Here is a 19,485-nt window from a genome sequence, read left to right as displayed (position 1 = left end):
CTATTAAAAGTAGTTTCTCGGAAACTGGTATGACTATGGTCTTCAAATTTTACACGAACAACTTTGACACATATATGAATACAGGGGGAAAATGAAATGGAACTAACATTAGTGGGTCTCCCACGCCTATTATGCTAGTCAATACCAAATGACATAATTTTGGAAAACTACAACAGCTACAGTTCCCAAATTTTGTATGATAAACTTGTGTCAATATGAAAATTTTGTGCGACAATGAGCTGATAAGATAATGGGTGTGTCATCCCCATATAAAGTTAGTACCAAAATTCGTAAATCCGGGAAACTATAAAACTTTGAGTGCTTAAATTGCGTCCGACCTACTTTGATATCAATATGACTATTTAAGACAAATATGGGCGGACTAGAAAAAAGGAGTCGTAGTACTTCCTATATAAATACAAAAATTCGTATATTGGAGAAACTATTGGAGCTAAAATGCTCAAATTTTTCAAAAACAATTTTGACATTCATGTTAGTATTTGCCTAATAAATTGGCTGATCACGGGGGCGTGATCCCTCCCAGAAGAATAAAATAAAAAAATCGTATAATCGGGGCAACTATTGGAGCTAGAATGCTCAAATTTGTCTAATAAATTGGCGGATAACGGAGAAAATCGTATATCTGGGAAACCATTATAGCTAGAATCCTCAAATTTTGCACGAGCAATACTGAAAACCATGCGAACAATTTGCGAAGCAATAACCGGACTAGCAATAGGAGCATAGTACCTCCCATATGAATTAAATTAAACTCAGGTTTCCACCTATTAATTCTGCAACAGATTCCACTAGAAACGGTTTCTTTAGAAGGGGTTCTACTAGTTTGCCGATTAGAGAAAAATCGTAAAGGGTTTTTTATTCATATTGTTACAGGGTAGCGAAGCACACTGGGTATAAATAATGTGTTATAAACTTAACTTGAATATCGGAAGATTATACTATTATTGTCTTTATGAATTATCATTTGCAATCGCAATTTACTCATTTATTAGATTAATGCTGAATTTTATTCGTATTGTGCAATTTTATCTTTATAGGTAGAACAAAAAAGTACCTAAAATTCCCCTTTCAGACATTTTCATTCAATCAGTCAAAATGTACCAGTGGAAGGAGAAAAAAGAGATCACGCTTATAGATTTTCATTCCATTAGGATCCTGATATGCCTGATAATATGTTCAGTATAGCAGAAAAATCAAAAAGTACGAGTTGAATAACGAAGTTCTCCCAATAAATTTACAATATTCATTTATTAATATTTATTCAATTTTTCTTACAACCTTTGATTTTTCTCAATTTCTTTATAATATTTTTCCAATCTTTTACAAGAAATTCCCCCAAAAATATAAATAAAGAAAAATATAAAAACATATTAAACCCATAAAAACTATTCTTAATTTAATTAGAGTTAATGGTACTGGTTTCGCAGACATCTTATGTTTCATATATAATTCCATATCGTTGGTTTTATCGAAATTCGATAGATCATGCATCCATTTGTATAAAATACCAGCAAAATTTAAAGAATGAATTAAACGATTAATCGGCTGTATCAAATAGGAATGATTTCATATAAGCACAAATCTGATTTAGAACCACAACCGTTGATAAAATATCAAATTCACTGTAGCATTTTTTGGACTCTACATACATTTGAAAGTCCCAATAGTTGGTAAGTGTAGCCACATTAGTCGGATAGCTGCGCATTATGTCGTAGATGAAGTAATCCTCTGCCACATCAAGCAGTTGTATCTGCTTAAGGGGAATGTGTAATGACTGTATAAGATCACTATCGAAACTGGATCTTAGTAGGAAGGTATAATTAGCTTTAATCAATTCTTCTAAGTCTTTAATTTTGAGAACGCTGCCACTGTTAAAGGCATTATAGAGACGTCCCTGAAAGGTGGCACAGAGTAGCATGGTGCCAAAAATGCAGACAAAAAATGAAAACTTGATTACATAGGATTTAATGCGTAAAGGTCTAGAATTGCCCAGAGCCAGACCCACAATATCTATCCAGGTAACCGTTCTAGACAAATAGTAGTGAGCTAATTGTACTATAATAACCACTAAAAGTGACTGTAGACCAAGAACTAACCAAGTAATGGGACCAAATGGTTTAATAAGCCAAACTCCCACAAATTCATGACGATTATGTTCACTGATGACCATGACAAGCGGCATAAATGCATACGTAGTACTCTCGGCGAAAAAACGACTTCTGACAGGATAATGATAATAACCCAGTAAAACATCAACCTTGTTTTCATTTAAATAACGAAACGTTCCAACTGAAGTGCCATTTTCATACACTTTACCAACACTATCACTCTTATCGTAATACATAAGCAATTTAAAATTTAACTTTTTGGCCATTATCTGAATCATATTTGCCTCTACGCCTTCAATGTGATCGATTTGTGTACCGTCTTTTGTCAAGTTGAAACGATAAAACAGTGAACTATTCCGAATATACATGGTGAGGGGACAATTGTGAAAATTTCTAAATTTATAGGGAAACAATTCATTATTTTGAAATTGTCCATTACGAAAAAGATTCACTTGTTCCACCACAACTTGGCGACAATGATGAGGATGAAATATATCAAAGGAATATAATTTAAATGTGCCATTTCTTACATACACTGCTACGACAACATCAACTATATTTAATTGAAATGATGTTTCCAATATGGATTTCACCTCTTGGTCCTGATTTAACGGTTTCGCTACATCCATTACTATAAAATATTCACCCATATTTTCATTATAATCGTTTTTAACGGCCACCAATAATGAGCTGAAAAGAAGAATAAAAAGAAAGTTTTTTTTTTTTTGAATTGGTCCCCTAAACGGAACAAAACTTTTCGAACCACTAAAAAAATCTCTCTAATACACATGATTACCAAATAAAACTTACCGAAATCCCTTGTACGAATCAACATACCACAAATTGTGATAGGAAACCTTGGTTACACGTTGATGACGATTCTTGGACTTCATAAAAATTTCATATTTCATAAATTTAGAATGCGTTAAAGCATCCGTTAGGTAATCTGAAACCACATTCTGCCAATATTTCGAATATTCCAAATAAACACCAACGCTCATCATAAATGTTTTCGTTTCATAATATTCCGAAACGGCGGCATCAATAGATCTTTTAGCTCTTAGGAGTTTAAAGTTCCATTGACTAATATTTAATGACTGCACCAATGAAATCCATGAAAAAATTATTATTCCCGCTGACAACTGCATGTTAATTAAACTGCAAGTAAACTATTGGATAATTCTAATGCGTTATATCCTTAAATACCTACATAGAACGAATGCTTCTTATTAATCATACTCATACTTTCGACAAATCAGCATTTTTAATTAGACCATATTTCTTGTAATTTCGAAAACTTTTGTTTAGCTGCAATTATGTAGTTCGTACAGATAATTTTATAATTTTTTTATTAATTAAAATGTAAACAAAGAAAAAAACAAGTTGTTAGTGAAGGTAAGGTGGTAGGTAGGGTAAGTAAGTGAATTTATTAGTAATCTCATTAGCGATTTGTGATATAAAAAGGGTTGAAATTGTAGAAAAATCTAGACTCTATCCTTTCCTCACCGAAAACAAAGCCAAAGAAAAAACAAACAATTTCAATTTAAAGTCTGGAAAAGAAATTAGTAGCGAAATTAAGACAGCTATTGAAAAGATTTTATAAGTATTAGACTTCAGTTATGCCCCAATAGAAGACACAAAAGATACTAATATGGAATCTAAGATGAATATTACGCTCAACTTACAGCCATGCTCAATAAGATTTGAAGAGAAATATCATAATACTCATGAGTGATTCTAAAGTGAAGATAGAAAGTGATAACACCAACATTAGGACTACTATTGGAACGGACGATTGTGTAGTTAGAATCAATAACGTGTAACGTTTAGTTCAACAGTGCCAAACTTATCAACTCATCATAGGTCAAGAAGATAAACAAATATATATACCTAGCGGAAACTCATGTGGACTGATTAACGGATATCAGAAATACAAAAAGGATTATATATCGGTAGTGATTTTGAGCTCATCAATTTATGTCCAGAAGATAGTATCGTCCCGAGCAATATTAAGAGGACTGATGGTATTTGGGCAACAACCATGGTACTTGGACAACAACTTTGGAGACCGTTTTAATAACACATTTTCCTGGCTGTAAATAAACTCTTGGATGTTAAAATCCAACAACAATAAAATACGAGTCCTTTCAGCCATAGAAATGCTCCGGTAACAGATGAAATTGCTCAAGGAATTGTTGACAGTGCATTCATACACTCCGCAGAGCTAGAGAAGGTTGAAAGTTATTTTCAAAATTCAACACAGTGAGTAAAAGGTCCAACTAGTGTATTATCTTACTCATCGAAGTCCCTTGAGAGTATTTTGATCATGGTGTTTTCCATGGGCCAACATTGCCTATATTAAAAGAAAATGAGTAGAAACAGCACTTCATAAACTGGCATCGAATATAAGAAGAATATACACTACAGGCATGGAAAATTTAAATTTTGAAGTAGTACTAACTTATAACAAAATGTGTACTTTTTAGGTACTAAACTACAGAGAAGACTATAGACTAGGCTATAAACTAGACCATATACTAGACTATAGACTAGTCTATATAATAGACTATAAACTTGATTACAGATAATATTATATACCAAACTACAGACTAGACAATATACTAGATATAGACTAGACAATATACTAGACTATGGACTAGGCCATAGACTTGACCATAGACTATACTATAGACTAAACTGTAGACTAGACTATGGACTACACTATATACTAGACTATAGCCTACAGGCTGGTCTACTGACTACTATGTGGACTACTTATCTAAAGTTTATAAATTAGAAAAAGTACTGAAAATGTCGTGGTGTACTGAAAGAAGTACAAGAGCACTAAATTTTCCATGCCTGATACATTACCATGTTTCCTAGATATACTTAGATAAGTCAGAAGTAATAATGCTTACTATGCTTGAATCATGAACGAACGCCATATATAAGCTGAACTAGGCGGTGACGAAAGTAATGAAAGCTGTAGCTCTTAGATGTACACTTCAAGGCGGAGTTCTCGATTCTTGTCCTAAACGAGATATTAATAGATCTTAAGAGAAAATTTTGTAAACATTCTATCTGAGGTTATGGAATGTGCTCCTAAGTAACTAAAAAAAATGGACTACTAAACTTGGACTTGATATTAAAGCTAAAAAAACAGAGATGGTACTTTTCACAAAAAAATTTAATCTATTTTTAACTGTCAGAAAATGAGTTATCGAAAGCCATAGTTAGATCGATTCTGACATATGAATCTATTGTTTGGTGGTCTATAACGAACACACGTAGCCATACATTACTTGTTGAGAGGTCACTTAGATAAACCGGTAATCAAGCAATGTTTGCGATTCTGTGAATTGATCCACTTCACCTACAAATGAAAGACAACACTCTTAGTACTCAAATCAGACTTGAATAGATCGTTTATAAGAAACTTTTATTTCAATTATATTAGGGCGGATTACTATACGTGCCAGATATTATATGAGTCATTCCACCTAGAGATAGCTTGGAGAGAATAAACCACTATTGTATTGAGGATTATAATAGATTTCTAGAAACGCGTACTTCAATCATCAGTTAGTCAATCATTTCTCACAGTAAAATAAGGATGAATACATGAGGCATCCTTATTTTACTGTGAGATATCATGAGTGAAGTCTATTTAGATAGAAATTATCAGAGTCTTTTATGTCAACTTAAAGATTTGAGTTATGCGGATGACATTTGTCAACTCTCACATAAGATCTTCAATATGCAAGCAAAATAGGAAGCCTTTAAAAACGATGACTATTTATACCAGATTTATAGATTTAAGTCTTTAATCATAACAATTTACCAAAGGTTTAAAAGACAAATTTTCATAAAAATTTTGTTCTATAATCCTTTGATAAATTGTTATAAATAAGGCAGATATAGATTATAGGTTTTTATCTGTAGTCTAAATCTATTTTATGATGTTTATTCTCCAGTGATCTTAATGTACTGATGTACTAAATGTAACAGAATTACTATCAGTAACACACACCACCATTCAAAAATTTGTCTCTCCAATATATTTTTAACTTTTATTTAAGTATTTAAATAAAACATCATATGAATAGTTATTGAATTAAACAATTTTTTTTAAATTTATTTCTTTAATATCGTTTGGTGTATATTGACTTTTTTTCAATTTGTACAACAGTAAATGGACTACATATTAGCTTTAGTAACGATCTTAATTACCTGTTTCTTGTTTGTGTTTAATTAAAATTTTATAAATTTGTTTAAACAGAAATTGTTATTTTATCAGAGATTATTAAGCAATAAAATCATATGTATAAAATCGATGTTTCAAGTTGTTGCTTATATGATATATTCATATACATTGTATGTTTTTTGAAATTTAATTTTTGGTACTTATGAATGTGACTACGAACATACATACATATGTATGTAGGTACATTAAAAGGAAAAGAAATTAGATTTCAAAATGACTGAGAGCAGGTTTACGTTATCTTATGAACTATTCCAAGGCCGCTGTTGAATCTATTGTGATTTACATATGCAAAGAATTATCGTAACGATGTGCAAAAACACAGTTTCCGTTATCCTGTATGTTCTGTCAGAACACTTAAGGCTTCTCGCCCTCCTCTTGCTTGGGCCACCCGATATGCTCTTCGTAAAGACATACAGGATTACGGACAAACTTAGGAGAGTGATATCAGACAAATTTGGATCATGCGCAGAAGACATTGATACTCTGGAAGAAAATATACTTGTAAGCTCCGACAACATTAGGGATTTTGGGAACGATGTTATTCAAGTATAAAATCATTCAAGAATAAAGATTCAAACATTTAGAAGAACTACGTACAGGAAACTGAGTTTCTGAACATCGGTAATCACATCAGCATTATAAAAGTTTTGCCCCTGTAAAGGAGCATACGATAGGCCTGCTAATGCCCTAGATATATTTTTCGGATTTTATGTATTAGACATCCTGTTCTCAACCCAATCTAACTTAAATTACAACGTGATCATGACTTTTGTATTGAAGAAATACTTTGACAGTATATTGGAAGACGGGCAGTTCTCAGTGTTCATCTCTTTGAAAGGTCGGATTCTCTTTGACTCTGAATAAGTTAAAGAAGTGTCTGTCATACCCTTTGGATTGTACTGAGCTTAACTCAATATCATATTATTAAATCTTCTTCTTCATCATTCTTGAGATTAGGTATGATGTATTTCCTATTACTAAGAAACCCCTTCTTCACATATTAATTTTTGCCAATAGCTATAGTTATATACTTGATGCATTTACCAGCACGAAAGCCAAGGTATCCTCCGTCTGGACATTTAGATGGGCGAAAAGTTATTCTTCACCGATCTGTTAGCGTTTTATCGTCGATTGATTCGTCTTGAGTTTAGGCCTCAAATTTGAAAAAAAAAACTAATTTAAATGCACTTTATCATAAATTTCTTTATCACAATCATAACTGAACTATCTACCAAATCAACATCTAAAATTTGCTCACAATTTCACAATTTGGTCTCCGATTTAATCAAATTTACTTAGCGGTTATAGTTGAGACCTAAATCACAGACAAAAATGTTTCGGTTATTAACTGAGGTCCCTTCATAGTGCACGTAGCTTCTCCAGTAAAGGGACTGCGATAATAGATAGCTGAAATCCTTGAGCAAAATGGACCGGTGTCAGCTATGTACAAAAATAGTCGCATGTGTGTTCTTTTCTAGTCATAAAGGGGCGATGGTTAATACATAGTTGAAAAATTACCATTCTAGCATAGGTTCCCCCGGGGCATGTTTCCATGATGAAATGTCCCATCATGGTGTATTGCAATCCCGGGGTAAAGAGGTGCTACCAGTACCTCTAGTCTGCCGGGACTATAAACTGGTGGTGTCACTTCACTCCTCGGCTAGTCCTTGGTATCATTTGACATGGGGTCTAACCAGAGATTCACCTAATCTGGTACTACGTGTGGCCAGTTGCCCGCAGGACTATGTCCTGGCTGGTCAGTTAGTTTAGGTTCCTTCGGGATCCACGAAGTGTCTGTGGTTTAAACCCAAATTCGCGGGGAGAGTAAGTGGCGGTTAAAGTACTGATGTAAGTAAAGTCAATATTTCGGGATAAGTTCGGTGCTATTGCCGAAACAACAGATACCCCACAGAGGAATGACTGTGGGACTAAGCGTTGGAAATGAGTTGGTGTTTATTGTATATGATACAGGATGAATGTAGGGGTCTTGTCAACCTGTATACCTAGAGTAAGTGTAAGTGTGTTGTTGTCTATTCGGATGAATGAGAAGTGTGCTGGGTTGAATGATGATGGATGAAAGGTATCATATACAAATGATACCATTGAAATTTCCGTCCTTGTCCAGATATGTTCGGAGTATACTCTGTTCATATCAGAATTACCATAGTGTGTCACTGTGAGTAAGAACAAAGTCTCGGTTTATTTAATGGATTCGTACTTCGGTCTACTTGTTACATCTCTAGGTGCTGTTGCCGACTCAACAGAGGTCATCCCATCTACGTGTTTGTAAACGGAAGTGATGTTTTACATCTCGGAAGTTAAGCAACGGGGCAGCAATGATCAGAGATTGAATAGCTCAAGTACTTCAGCAAAGTGCTAGTACATGGACCGGCATAGCCATGTACAAAAATTGCCACTTGATTTCTTCATTGAAGATTGAAGGGGCGATTTTAGACCGTTCTCAAGGCTACCCAGTGGATGAAAAAGACCACCTTGAGATAGGCCAACACGGCAGGTACTCACGTAAAGCACTTCGACATTCATTTTACATACTTTACTCACGTAAAGTAATCGTACTTCTGTATCTCTCTGCCTAATGCACTTTTCACTAGTTTTGTTAATATTGTGTGGACTTGCTGGGCAAATTTCTATGGTGATTTGGAATCAGCGACTGTGAGAATCATATGCTTATTGGAAAACCATTTAGTTATAAAAACTGAACTTATTTAAATAATTTATTTATAGTTTTTAAAGATGAGTTTTTTCTTTAAGAAAATGGACTCACACTTGCTTATGTACAGTGTATATGAATTGATATTATCGGGTTTAAATGCAAACTTCTCATTCTATATTTTCTCGTTTTTGGATAAATATGCCTGTAAAAGTGTTCTCATATTGTCCAATTTTTTATGAATTACTAAATAAAAACCAAAATTTGTGTAAAAATAAAAATGTTTTATTTTTTTTTCTTTCTTTTGAATTGAGTACTAATGATTACATGAATTTGTTTTGACTATTGTTTTTATAAAAAATAAATTGAATAATTTAAATTAAATTAATACTCTTAACATAAAAACACAATTTTCCCAAAATAAATGTACAAATACAAAGTTATTAGCTATAGGAAAATATATGTATATTGCATATTTAAGAATTGTTTAAAATTTAGAAAAACTAAATCTTTTATTCTAACAAATTACATTTAAAAAGAAAATTGTGTTTTCCTTAATTTAAGATTATTACAAAACAAAGCAAGATTTTAACTTAAAAGAGGGAACATGATTATAAATAAAGAAATAATTAAATACATGTTATGTATAAAATATAAAATAATTAAAAGTTTAGAAAAACAAAATATATTAAAAATATAAATAAATCTTGCTTTACTTTTTAAATTATGAATTAAATATAATAAACCTGATCGGAGCCTGTGTATAACAATTATTTATATTTAAAAAAAAAAACTTACTAAATGCATGATAGATCTTGTTATTGTTATTTTGTTTTTCGTACAACTCATGCAATTTTTTTATATTTTTATGAATTTTTATATATTTCTTTAAACTACACTATTTAATTTTTTTAAAACTGTCTTTTGGGCAAAAAATCTTGTTCAATTTCACAAAATTTATATAAAAAATATATTTTGGAAATCTTATTTTTTTTTACAATAAATGTATATGTTTCATACGATTTATGAGTTTTTCTATTAAACAGTTCTAGAGAAACAGATTTTTATATTAAAAATAAAGGCACTGTTTCATATTTTATAATTTTTTAACTATTTTTTTTAAGTTTAAGTTTTTTCTTTAATTTAAATATATAAAGCGTGCAATTTTTAGTATTTTTAATTAAAGTTTTTGTTTTTTTTTGCATGCACATTGAAAAGTTGTAAATTGTTTCAAATTTTGTTTTTTTATAGATTTCTAACAAAAGTTAGAATTTAATACTTTCGTTTGTATTGTTAATAAACAAAACGAAATGTTATTAAAATTTTCTTATTGGTAAAGTTCAATTAATTTGTATTAAATTTGCACAAAAATACTACAAATTCTTCTTTGCTATTTTTTTTTTTCTATTGAACTTAAAAACTAAAATAATAATTTGCTTAAATTATTTTTGTTTTGTATTTTTTTTAGATTTCTTATGTTTTTGTGGTGTATAAACCAACGATATCTTGTATGGCGCTCATCGAACCAAATACTAAGGCGGTTACACCGCATATAGTTATGAGAATATTTTTCCATACAATCCAGTTGTAGGCACCAAAACCGGTATCCAATGGGTAACCAATTCAATGAAGACCTGTTGAGAGAAAAAAAATACATAAAGTAAGTACAAATTTGATTTGCTATAAAAGTGAGTGAAAAGATGAAACTTACGGGAAATATCAAGCCAAGAATGGAAAAGCAGAAGGCACCAATAAGACCCAGAAAGGGGGCTAGGGGAGGCACTGAGACGGCGAAAACGACAGCGGCGGAACCAAGACAGGCGGAAAAAAAGAAGGGAAAAGGAGGACAAGGGGGAAACGGAAAGCGGGCGGCGAAAGGGCCGGGGAAGCCGCGGGGCGAGCGACCGAGCGACCGAGCGGGAGAGCGAGCGAGCGAGCGAGACGAGCGAGCGAGCGAGCGAGCGAGCGAGCGAGCGAGCGAGCGAGCGAGCGAGCGAGCGAGCGAGCGAGCGAGCGAGCGAGCGAGCGAGCGAGCGAGCGAGCGAGCGAGGAGCGAGAGAGCGAGCGAGCGAGCGAGCGAGCGAGAGCGAGCGAGCGAGAGCGAGCGAGCGAGGAGCGAGCGAGCGAGCGAGCGAGCGAGCGAGCGAGCGAGCGAGCGAGCGAGAGAGCGAGCGAGCGAGAGCGAGCGAGCGAGCGAGCGAGCGAGCGAGCGAGCGAGCGCGAGCGAGCGAGAGAGCGAGCGAGCGAGCGAGCGAGCGAGCGAGCGAGCGAGCGAGCGAGCGAGCGAGCGAGCGAGCGAGCGAGCGAGCGAGCGAGCAAGCGAGCGAGCGAGCGAGCGAGCGAGCGAGCGAGCGAGCGAGCGAGCGAGAGCGAGCGAGCGAGCGAGCGAGCGAGCGAGCGAGCGAGCGAGCGAGCGAGCGAGCGAGCAGGAGCGAGCCAGCGAGCGACAGCGAGCGAGCGAGCGAGCGAGCGAGCGAGCGAGGCGAGCGAGCGACAGCAGCGAGCGAGCGAGCGAGCGAGCGAGCGAGCGAGAGCGAGCAGCGAGCGAGCGAGCGAGCGAGCGAGCGAGCGAGGACGAGCGAGCGAGCGAGCGAGCGAGCGAGCGAGCAGCGAGCGAGCGAGCGAGCGAGCGAGCGAGCGACGAGCGAGCGAGCGAGCAGCAGCTAGCCGAGCGAGAGCGAGGATCGAGCGATCGAGCGAGCGAGCTAGCGGCTAGCGAGCGAGCGAGCGAGCTAGCGAGCGAGCGAGCGAGCGATCGAGCTAGCGAGCGAGCGAGCGAGCGCTATCTCGATCTATCTATATCTATCGATCTATCTAGCTAGATCTATCTACTATCTATCTATCTATCTATCTATATATATCTAATCTATCTATCTATATATCTATGGAGTTCTACCACCTGTTAAATTAGCGCTTAAATCTATCTTTAACAACCACACACAAACTCACCTTAAAACATAGTTAACAAAAGTAGGACGTTTTGTACATTTCTCCTTAATGGAATCCCAGACGATTTCCAAACAAACATAGAATTGAAGACCAAAAGTACAGAAAACAGCTAAAGCGATCAACACTTTAACAGCTTGGGCAGGCCTATAAACAAAACAAACATAAAATTAATACAATATTAGTAAATAGCACAAAAACATCTCATACTTACCATTCATCGACGGGCAAATTCAAGGTTATACTTTCTTCGGTAGAATTACCATAACGCAAATAACCCAAGAAACCCAAAAACATATAGATCAATGTAACACCAGACATACCCTGCGACAGTACACCACAAATGCCCAAAAAGTGACGTGGATTTTCCATGTTATTCTCCAATGGCATTACAACACCAATAGCTTCCATGGCAAAAATGGTAATAGAGAAGAAGGCTGGCAGTGTTGAAACATGTATATAATCTCTAGTCTCAATCGAAGGCAAATCCATTACCAAATAATAGAAAGTAATGCCCAAACCTAAGCCCATGAAAACATTGGCAATCATGGAAACGGGGGCAAGATATTTCAAATTGGAATCCACGACAATAATATAAGAGGAATGAGCAAGCAGGAAATGAAGGTAAACGCAAAGATACTTCATAGCCTAACCAATGTTCCATAACCTAAATGATAAATAGAAGAAAATACAGTTAAATAAATTGTTCGTTTACAAATGCCTGAGTCATCAGTATAAACATACCTGTTCGAAATTCTTAGCTACAATAACAGTGTATACGGAACAAGTACCGAAATATGTGAGGAACAAACCAAATAATATAGAGAATTTAGCAATGGGTGCAAAACCGCGACACCATTTGGGACCATTTTCAAATGCAACTTCAGCAATTTCAGCAAAACTCATTTTTGTACGCCTGGTTTTGTAATACAATTTATGACCACATTTTACCTGTAAGTATAAATAAAGTTATTTAATTATTGTTTAAATAAATAAATTTTAATTAATAAATTTATGTTAGTATGTAATTTAAACACAGAAAATAATATTTAATATTCCGCAACCGTCGCTAATGAGACAATTCTAATATCAGTACGTATGGCAACAATATTCCTGATACTTTGGCAGTATCTGGAACTCGAATTCGGAGGCTTGAGTCGGCCTACTTTCTCCGGGTGTAAACTCCACTAAGCTGGACGTAATCTTTATAATCATGTCTTTACTCAACGGCAATTATGTCTGTTTTTTCTCCCACCGGTTTCCTCACTCTTCTCTATTCTCTCTTTTCCACTATCCTTTTTTTTTCTTTTTCTTACAGGTATTTTAACAAAGGGATCAACTTGGGAAGTAAAGCTGCATTGGATACCAGTGATAACCTAACCTAACTTTGGTCCTATTTTAATAAAGACTAGGGGAGGTATTTTCGAGTTCGGGTTTTAAAATTTGACATTATAAGTTCAACTGAGACGGATCCAGGGATCTTTAAATTAGATCAAATTGTTGTGACATATTGTAAACGTTCGAAATTTTGTTGTTATTTAAGAAATGTCCCAAAAGATGTGCTGCAAACCGCTATCATCCCCGATTGCATTACAGAGACTTGAGGCGATCCATATGGTAGTTTAACTGTAATGGCGCCAAAAACAAATTAGCCGAGATAACTAGATTTGTGCAGCAGAGCAACGTCGTGGTGGACGCAGTCCAGGGGGCAAAACTGACAAGTAAGCAACGGTGAATGCATTATACACAACACAAGGCAATATAGAGCTCTTTCCCTCGATCTCAATGCTAGAGATCAATAACGTAAAGTTCAATATGTTGTAATCAGATCGGGGGAATCCAGCCTGGAAGTCTATAATGTCTACATTTCGCCAGTTAACCATCAGGCTATAGTCCCCATATAAGGAGCTTACTAAACGGTGATATACATCTGATCTTTGGGGACTTTAACGAGCACCCTCAGCTCTGACACTCTGGCCAAGGGTTAGAGCTAAGAGGAGTGTTTCTGTCCGGCCAAATTGACGAATCCGCCGTTTTCACCTTAAATGATGATGGGTAACTGAGCGCTCTTCCCAGACATAACAATTACGAGCTATGGTCTGATTAATTAAACAACCTGAATGGCAGTTGTTTCTCTAACATCAGACCACTTACCCATAGTTCATTGGCCACCAACAAAATAATTTGTTGTATTATTTAATGAATTTCCTGGGAATATGCGATTCCCGAGAATAAAAAAGTTTGGAAAATTAGAAACTTCAGTTTGAACTTTTTGGAAAAAACATAAAAATTAAGTCATGAACGTAACTGACGAATACAGGATTTAGTAACCAGATGCTTAGTTAGTTAGTAGTGCTCTAGTCTGCCTGCTGATTTGTATCAAGTATTGTAATAGTAAAGTTCTTAACTGTGTTTGTAGGTGTTCTTAAAATATCACACGCAATGTCAATATCTTTTTAAATTTAATTACGGTTTTCATTTCTTTATTATTTTATTATATTTAAAGCGCCCGTCTGCGGCATTAATTGTTTTAATTAAAATTTTTAAAGATCGCCAAAATATGTTTAATTGTGTAACTTAAGGTCGAATGTGATGAAAAGAATGCGCACGTTTTTTTAAAGAATATGTCACCAATGAATAAGCAACGAATAGTTGGGCTTTTAATATATTTTTTATAGAAAAAAAAACACGCACTTAAAAAGTTTAAAAAAGAAATTTCATGGTAAAAATTTTTACAAATTAAGATCAATCAATTCAAAAAGCTATAAGGCATCAAATACTGGTGGTAAACTCACAATAAAAAATATATTCTAGGTCCATATTAGATTCTAAGACGGTCTAACCATAGGGTTTAAAATTGAGCAGTTTGAGAGCTGACATCTCCAAAAATATTCTCTACTGATAAAGTTTGTTTGGTATTGAAAAGGGGCGAGATCGGTACTGATATCACCCTACCCCCCTTATATATCCGTCTTATCGAAAATCTTCCTTTTGTCCATAAATCGTTTAAAAATCAAAGTAAATCATGCCCTTAAACTTAAGAGTTCGATCTTTAATTGACTCAAATTCCCATTAAAGGCCCTCTGCCATATATACATATCTACTTAGGTATATTAGAAATCAAATACCTCTTTCACTTACCAATACATAACTGCAGTGTGTACAGACTATAGCGGTAGCTATAGTAGCAAAAATACCCATTATAATACCGGAGTACATAAAAGCAATGGGCATAGAAAGAATACCAGTACCAAGAGAGGCTTTCAGCAAATGTGTTAAGGTTTCATTATCTCTAAAAAGGATGAAAATACAAAAACAAATTAATTGAAAATTTTTAAAGAAATATAATAAAGAACTTACGTTGTGGGATGCTCATTCTGACGGGCCAAAAAGGGATCAAAATCGGATTGGGTTAAAGCATGTTCGGCATCTTTGCGAGGTTGAATTTTATATCTGAAATTAAGAAATGAAAGGGAATTGTTAATTAAATTAATTGAAATAATAAAGACTACGACATATTTCTTTAATTTTTAATATTTTTTTTTGAAAATATTAAAAATTCAAATAATTTTGAATTTAATTTCTTAAAATTAAACCTTTAATGAAAGATTAGTGTTTTAATATTTAAAAAGAACTCAAAATTTATAAAAATATAGAACAAATATGATTGCGTTTCACTTTCGAATAAAGAAGAAATTTTGAAAAACTTAACCTAACATTTTATTAGCATGTTTCGGTTTGAAATTCTCAGCACATTTTATTTTAAATTAATATTTGTATTTCATAGCAGATTTTAACAAAATTTTGTAAAAAAAAAACTTTAGTTTATATTTTTTTACAAAAAATTTCGAAACGTATTTTGAAATTTCAATAAAATTTATTAGAAAATTCTTTGGGTTTTGAGTATTTCTCTTTGTTTCACTGAATCAGATCCTTTCGCAAAAAAAAAAACCTGCCTTAATTCCAATGGTTCACTTAAAGGTTCACTCATTTTTAAAATTTTCTATTCAAACACGTTTCGATTTCGTTTTATTCCCGCTCCAATTGAAAATGTTCGACCGTTTTGTAGGCAATTTAAAAGACAACTGTTTTTATGATCGTTTACAGCAAAGCTTGAAGTCTATCTTCTCCAAAAGTTTAGATTTACAGTGAAATTCTTTTTTCCATTAAAAGCACCAATAACTACCAACAACTACAAAAAACAAAAGTAGTAGTCGCAGCACACATAAAGTACTAATCAACATTAATTGTTTATTGTTTATTTTTGCAACATTAACAGTTTTATTCTGCCGCATCAATTTGCCCAACAAAACAGAAAAGGCAACAGTAATTTGTCCCACCAAATACTCTGCTCTGTTTTAGGTTTAAAAGCTCAAATATACACAACATACATAAAGTGTGAATATGTCTAAATATCGGTGATATTTTCTACTCAAATTTAAAACAACAACAACTAGCATAACGAAACGACGACAACATTTTACAACGTACAATCAACTTCTAAATAGGAGAAGTATTTCTGCTTGCTCAGCTCAAATGAACAGCATTTGCCGCTTCAGACATTTTCTTTTTTTTTTTGACGTTGATTTTCTTTACATTTAATCGGTTTGTGTGAATTATGGGACGACTGACTGGCTTGTCCATTTCTATTGCATCAGCTTATCATGTTTGCAACTTTATGGTCAGCGATCGTTTTTCTTTTGTTTTAGTGGAATCATTTTTTTGTTTGTTATTATGACCATTTTAGTAACAATCGCGTTTTAAAATAAATTTTGCTAAGTGTTAGTATGTAGAATTTCTCTTTTTAGCAAAAGCATACTTTTAGGCTGTTCAATTAAATTGCTACAGTGGCGTTGTAAATTTATTAAATAATTTACTATTGATTCAATTTAATCGAATCAATATTTACAAAAATAGCATTTTAAGTGGATATTTAAGCCAATTAAGCGTATTTTGATTTGTGATTAGAAAACATTCGTCACATGATTGTCACAATGGAATTTTTTATAAAATTTTTTGAATTATGGCGAATAGTTCTGGGTGGGATAACTAGGAAAATAGAGGAAAATAAACTTGTAACCTGTAAAGACGAGGTGTTGCAGAGTTTTTGTTTTGAATTTGGACTACATGCGATCAACGGGGGCGTGAACAGAGTACCCCAAAGTAGAACACCTGTAACCCTAGGTGTATGTGTGTGATTGCAATCCGGGGTAAAAGAGGGGTTTCCAAGTACCTCTAGTCTGCCGATACTATAAACTGGTGATGTCAAATGTATCCTCGGTATTTTCTTGAAATGATTTCACCAAGAAAGGGAGAGGCATTTAATCTGGTACCACGGGAACCGGTAGCTCATAGGGCAGAGTTTCGAACTTTGTTATTAGAGAGGTTTTTTTTCAGGGTACACGTAGTGAATAAGGTTTAAACCCAAACTCTCGGAAGAGAATGTTGCTTTAAAGGCTGAAGGCACGGTAAAGTCTAAATTTCTGGATAAGTTTGGTGCTATTGCCGAGGCAACAGATGACCTTTAGAGAAGTGACTGTGTGGCTAAGCGTTGGAAATGAGTTGGTGTTAAGTGTATACGATAAGGGAAGAATATAGGTAATGATAAATGAGAAGTGTACTGAGTTGAATATCTTATAAAAGTGACATCAGTTTATTTCACTTCCTTGACAGAGTATGTTCAGGGTTTAGGGTTTACTGTGTTCATTCCAGACTTACCACAGTGTGTTCCCTTGTGTATGGATTATTTGCTGGATTCGTATTACGTTTCAAGGTGCTATTGCCGAGACAGCAGATGACCTTTAGAGTAGTGACTGTGTGGCTAAGCGTTGGAAATGAGTTGGTGTTAAGTGTATATGATAAGGGAAGAATGTAGGGAGTATATCATATATCTTTACAAGTGATACCATTGGTGCGTACCCTGTTAGTAAGAACTTGTCATTGGATTATTTGATGGATTCGATGGTATTTTCCTCTTCCAATTACGTCTCAAGGTGCTGTTGCCGAATCAACAGACATCATCCCATCCGAGTGGTTGTAAACGGAAGTAATGTTTTTGCATGTCGGAAGTTAAGAAATGGGACAGCAAGGGTCAGAGATTAGATGACCCAAGTACCGGCGAAACCATGTACAAAAATTGCCAACTTCATGTGCGAGACACAAAGAAGCGATATTTAGGGTTTACTCTGTTCATATCAGACTCACAGCAGTGTGTTCTCTGTTAGTTAAGAACTTTTGTTTGGATTGTTTGATGGATTTGTATTTTCATCTACCAAATCTCAAGGTGCTGTCAACAGAGTGATGTTTTTGCATTTCGGAAGTTAGGAAACCGGACAGCAAGTGTCAGTACCGGAGGAACCATGTACAAAAATTGCCACCTTGTTCTTTGTGAGACACAAAGTGGCGGTGCTGTCTTGTCTAGCTCACAATGTGCAATAAGACTAAAAAATGGTCTATCAAATCCTTCTTCTCTTTCTCTCTCATTAATGGTTTGTAATTTTTTTAAACGAAAACTTTATATTGACTGATTTGCTCTTAGTTATCTAACTGGCAATCTCTAATCACTGTTGTCATGTACAAACCCCAGACCCTACCTATGACATTGAAAAGTTTACACACATAACAACAGATAGAAACTTTGTACTTTGTAAACAAATAGAATTCTTCCTTAAAAATAAAAACAAAACTTATTTTTCTGTATTATCATTAAATGACACTTGCAATTGACTTTTTTCTTTTTTAATCGGCTATATTATTATTTAGTTTAATCTCCCCTAAGTTTTGTTGTCATTTTTTTGCCACTAAATATTTCATTAACGAAATGAATTCGCAAATAAGATTTAAAATATAGATTAAATTTTAAAGGATTGTCTAATTACTTGTTAATTTTCCATTAATAATAGCAAAATAACAAATACGTAATAAATAATATCAAACGGAATATTTTTTATTGTTTGTCTAAAATCAATATTTTAAATAAATATTAAATTACTGAAAATTTATAAAGTGAATAGAGAAAATAACGCTTATAATAGCTATATGTTTGAAAAAATATAACATGTTATCATATTATTAACATTTGACCACTAATTAAAATTTATAAAAAAAAAATAAAATAAAACACGAAACCTCATAATTATTTTTGTACTTAGATAAGTATGAAAGTGTGTGCAAATAGTTATGTACTTCTCTTAGTCAGAATTTATTCATAGTTTTGTTATTTTTAGAAATTTTTAATTTTATTTCATTTTTATTTGCTTAATGCTTGTGCACGTATTTGTTTACATAAAAATTTATGTTTACATTTGAAAACGATGACTGTTTTTTTTTTAATTTAAATATTATATTTATTTTGCAAATATTTTCTTAAACTGGACCCAAAAGTTCAGGTGAAAAAGTGGGAAGGGTTTATGCGTACCCATGTTCGTCAGTCCACTCTGGCAAACTATCCATGTCCCCAAAAAAGTATCGCACTG

The 19,485-nt window shown here is 34.3% G+C and overlaps 1 protein-coding gene and 1 pseudogene across 1 annotated transcript; both read right to left on the bottom strand.

Moving 5' to 3' along the window:
• Nucleotides 1–1,558: 1,558 nt before the first annotated feature.
• On the bottom strand, nucleotides 1,559–3,277 carry LOC119610594. Its single transcript, XM_037965888.1, has 2 exons — nucleotides 2,940–3,277; nucleotides 1,559–2,819 (listed from the first exon to the last, which is right to left on the bottom strand). Exons 1-2 carry the CDS (start codon nucleotides 3,275–3,277, stop codon nucleotides 1,559–1,561), a joined length of 1,599 nt encoding a protein of 532 aa, XP_037821816.1.
• Nucleotides 3,278–10,522: 7,245 nt separating this feature from the next.
• The window catches only part of LOC119610591, a 40,934-nt pseudogene continuing 31,971 nt past the window's right edge, over nucleotides 10,523–19,485 (bottom strand).

Source organism: Lucilia sericata, unplaced genomic scaffold, assembly GCF_015586225.1.
Source record: "Lucilia sericata isolate MDLA Ls3-8-SP2 unplaced genomic scaffold, ASM1558622v1 Contig001241F_arrow, whole genome shotgun sequence".
Classification (NCBI taxonomy): Eukaryota; Metazoa; Arthropoda; class Insecta; order Diptera; family Calliphoridae; genus Lucilia; species Lucilia sericata.
The sequence above is the reverse complement of the archived record's forward strand: the minus strand, read 5'-3'. Positions and strand labels throughout refer to the sequence as shown.

Coding starts and splice junctions, on each gene's coding strand:
- LOC119610594 (XM_037965888.1), bottom strand. CDS start 3,277: ATGCAGTTGTCAGCGGGAATAATAATTTTTTCATGGATTTCATTGGTG. Junction 2,820..2,939: donor GATTCGTACAAGGGATTTCG/GTAAGTTTTATT, acceptor TCTTCTTTTCAG/CTCATTATTGGTGGCCGTTA.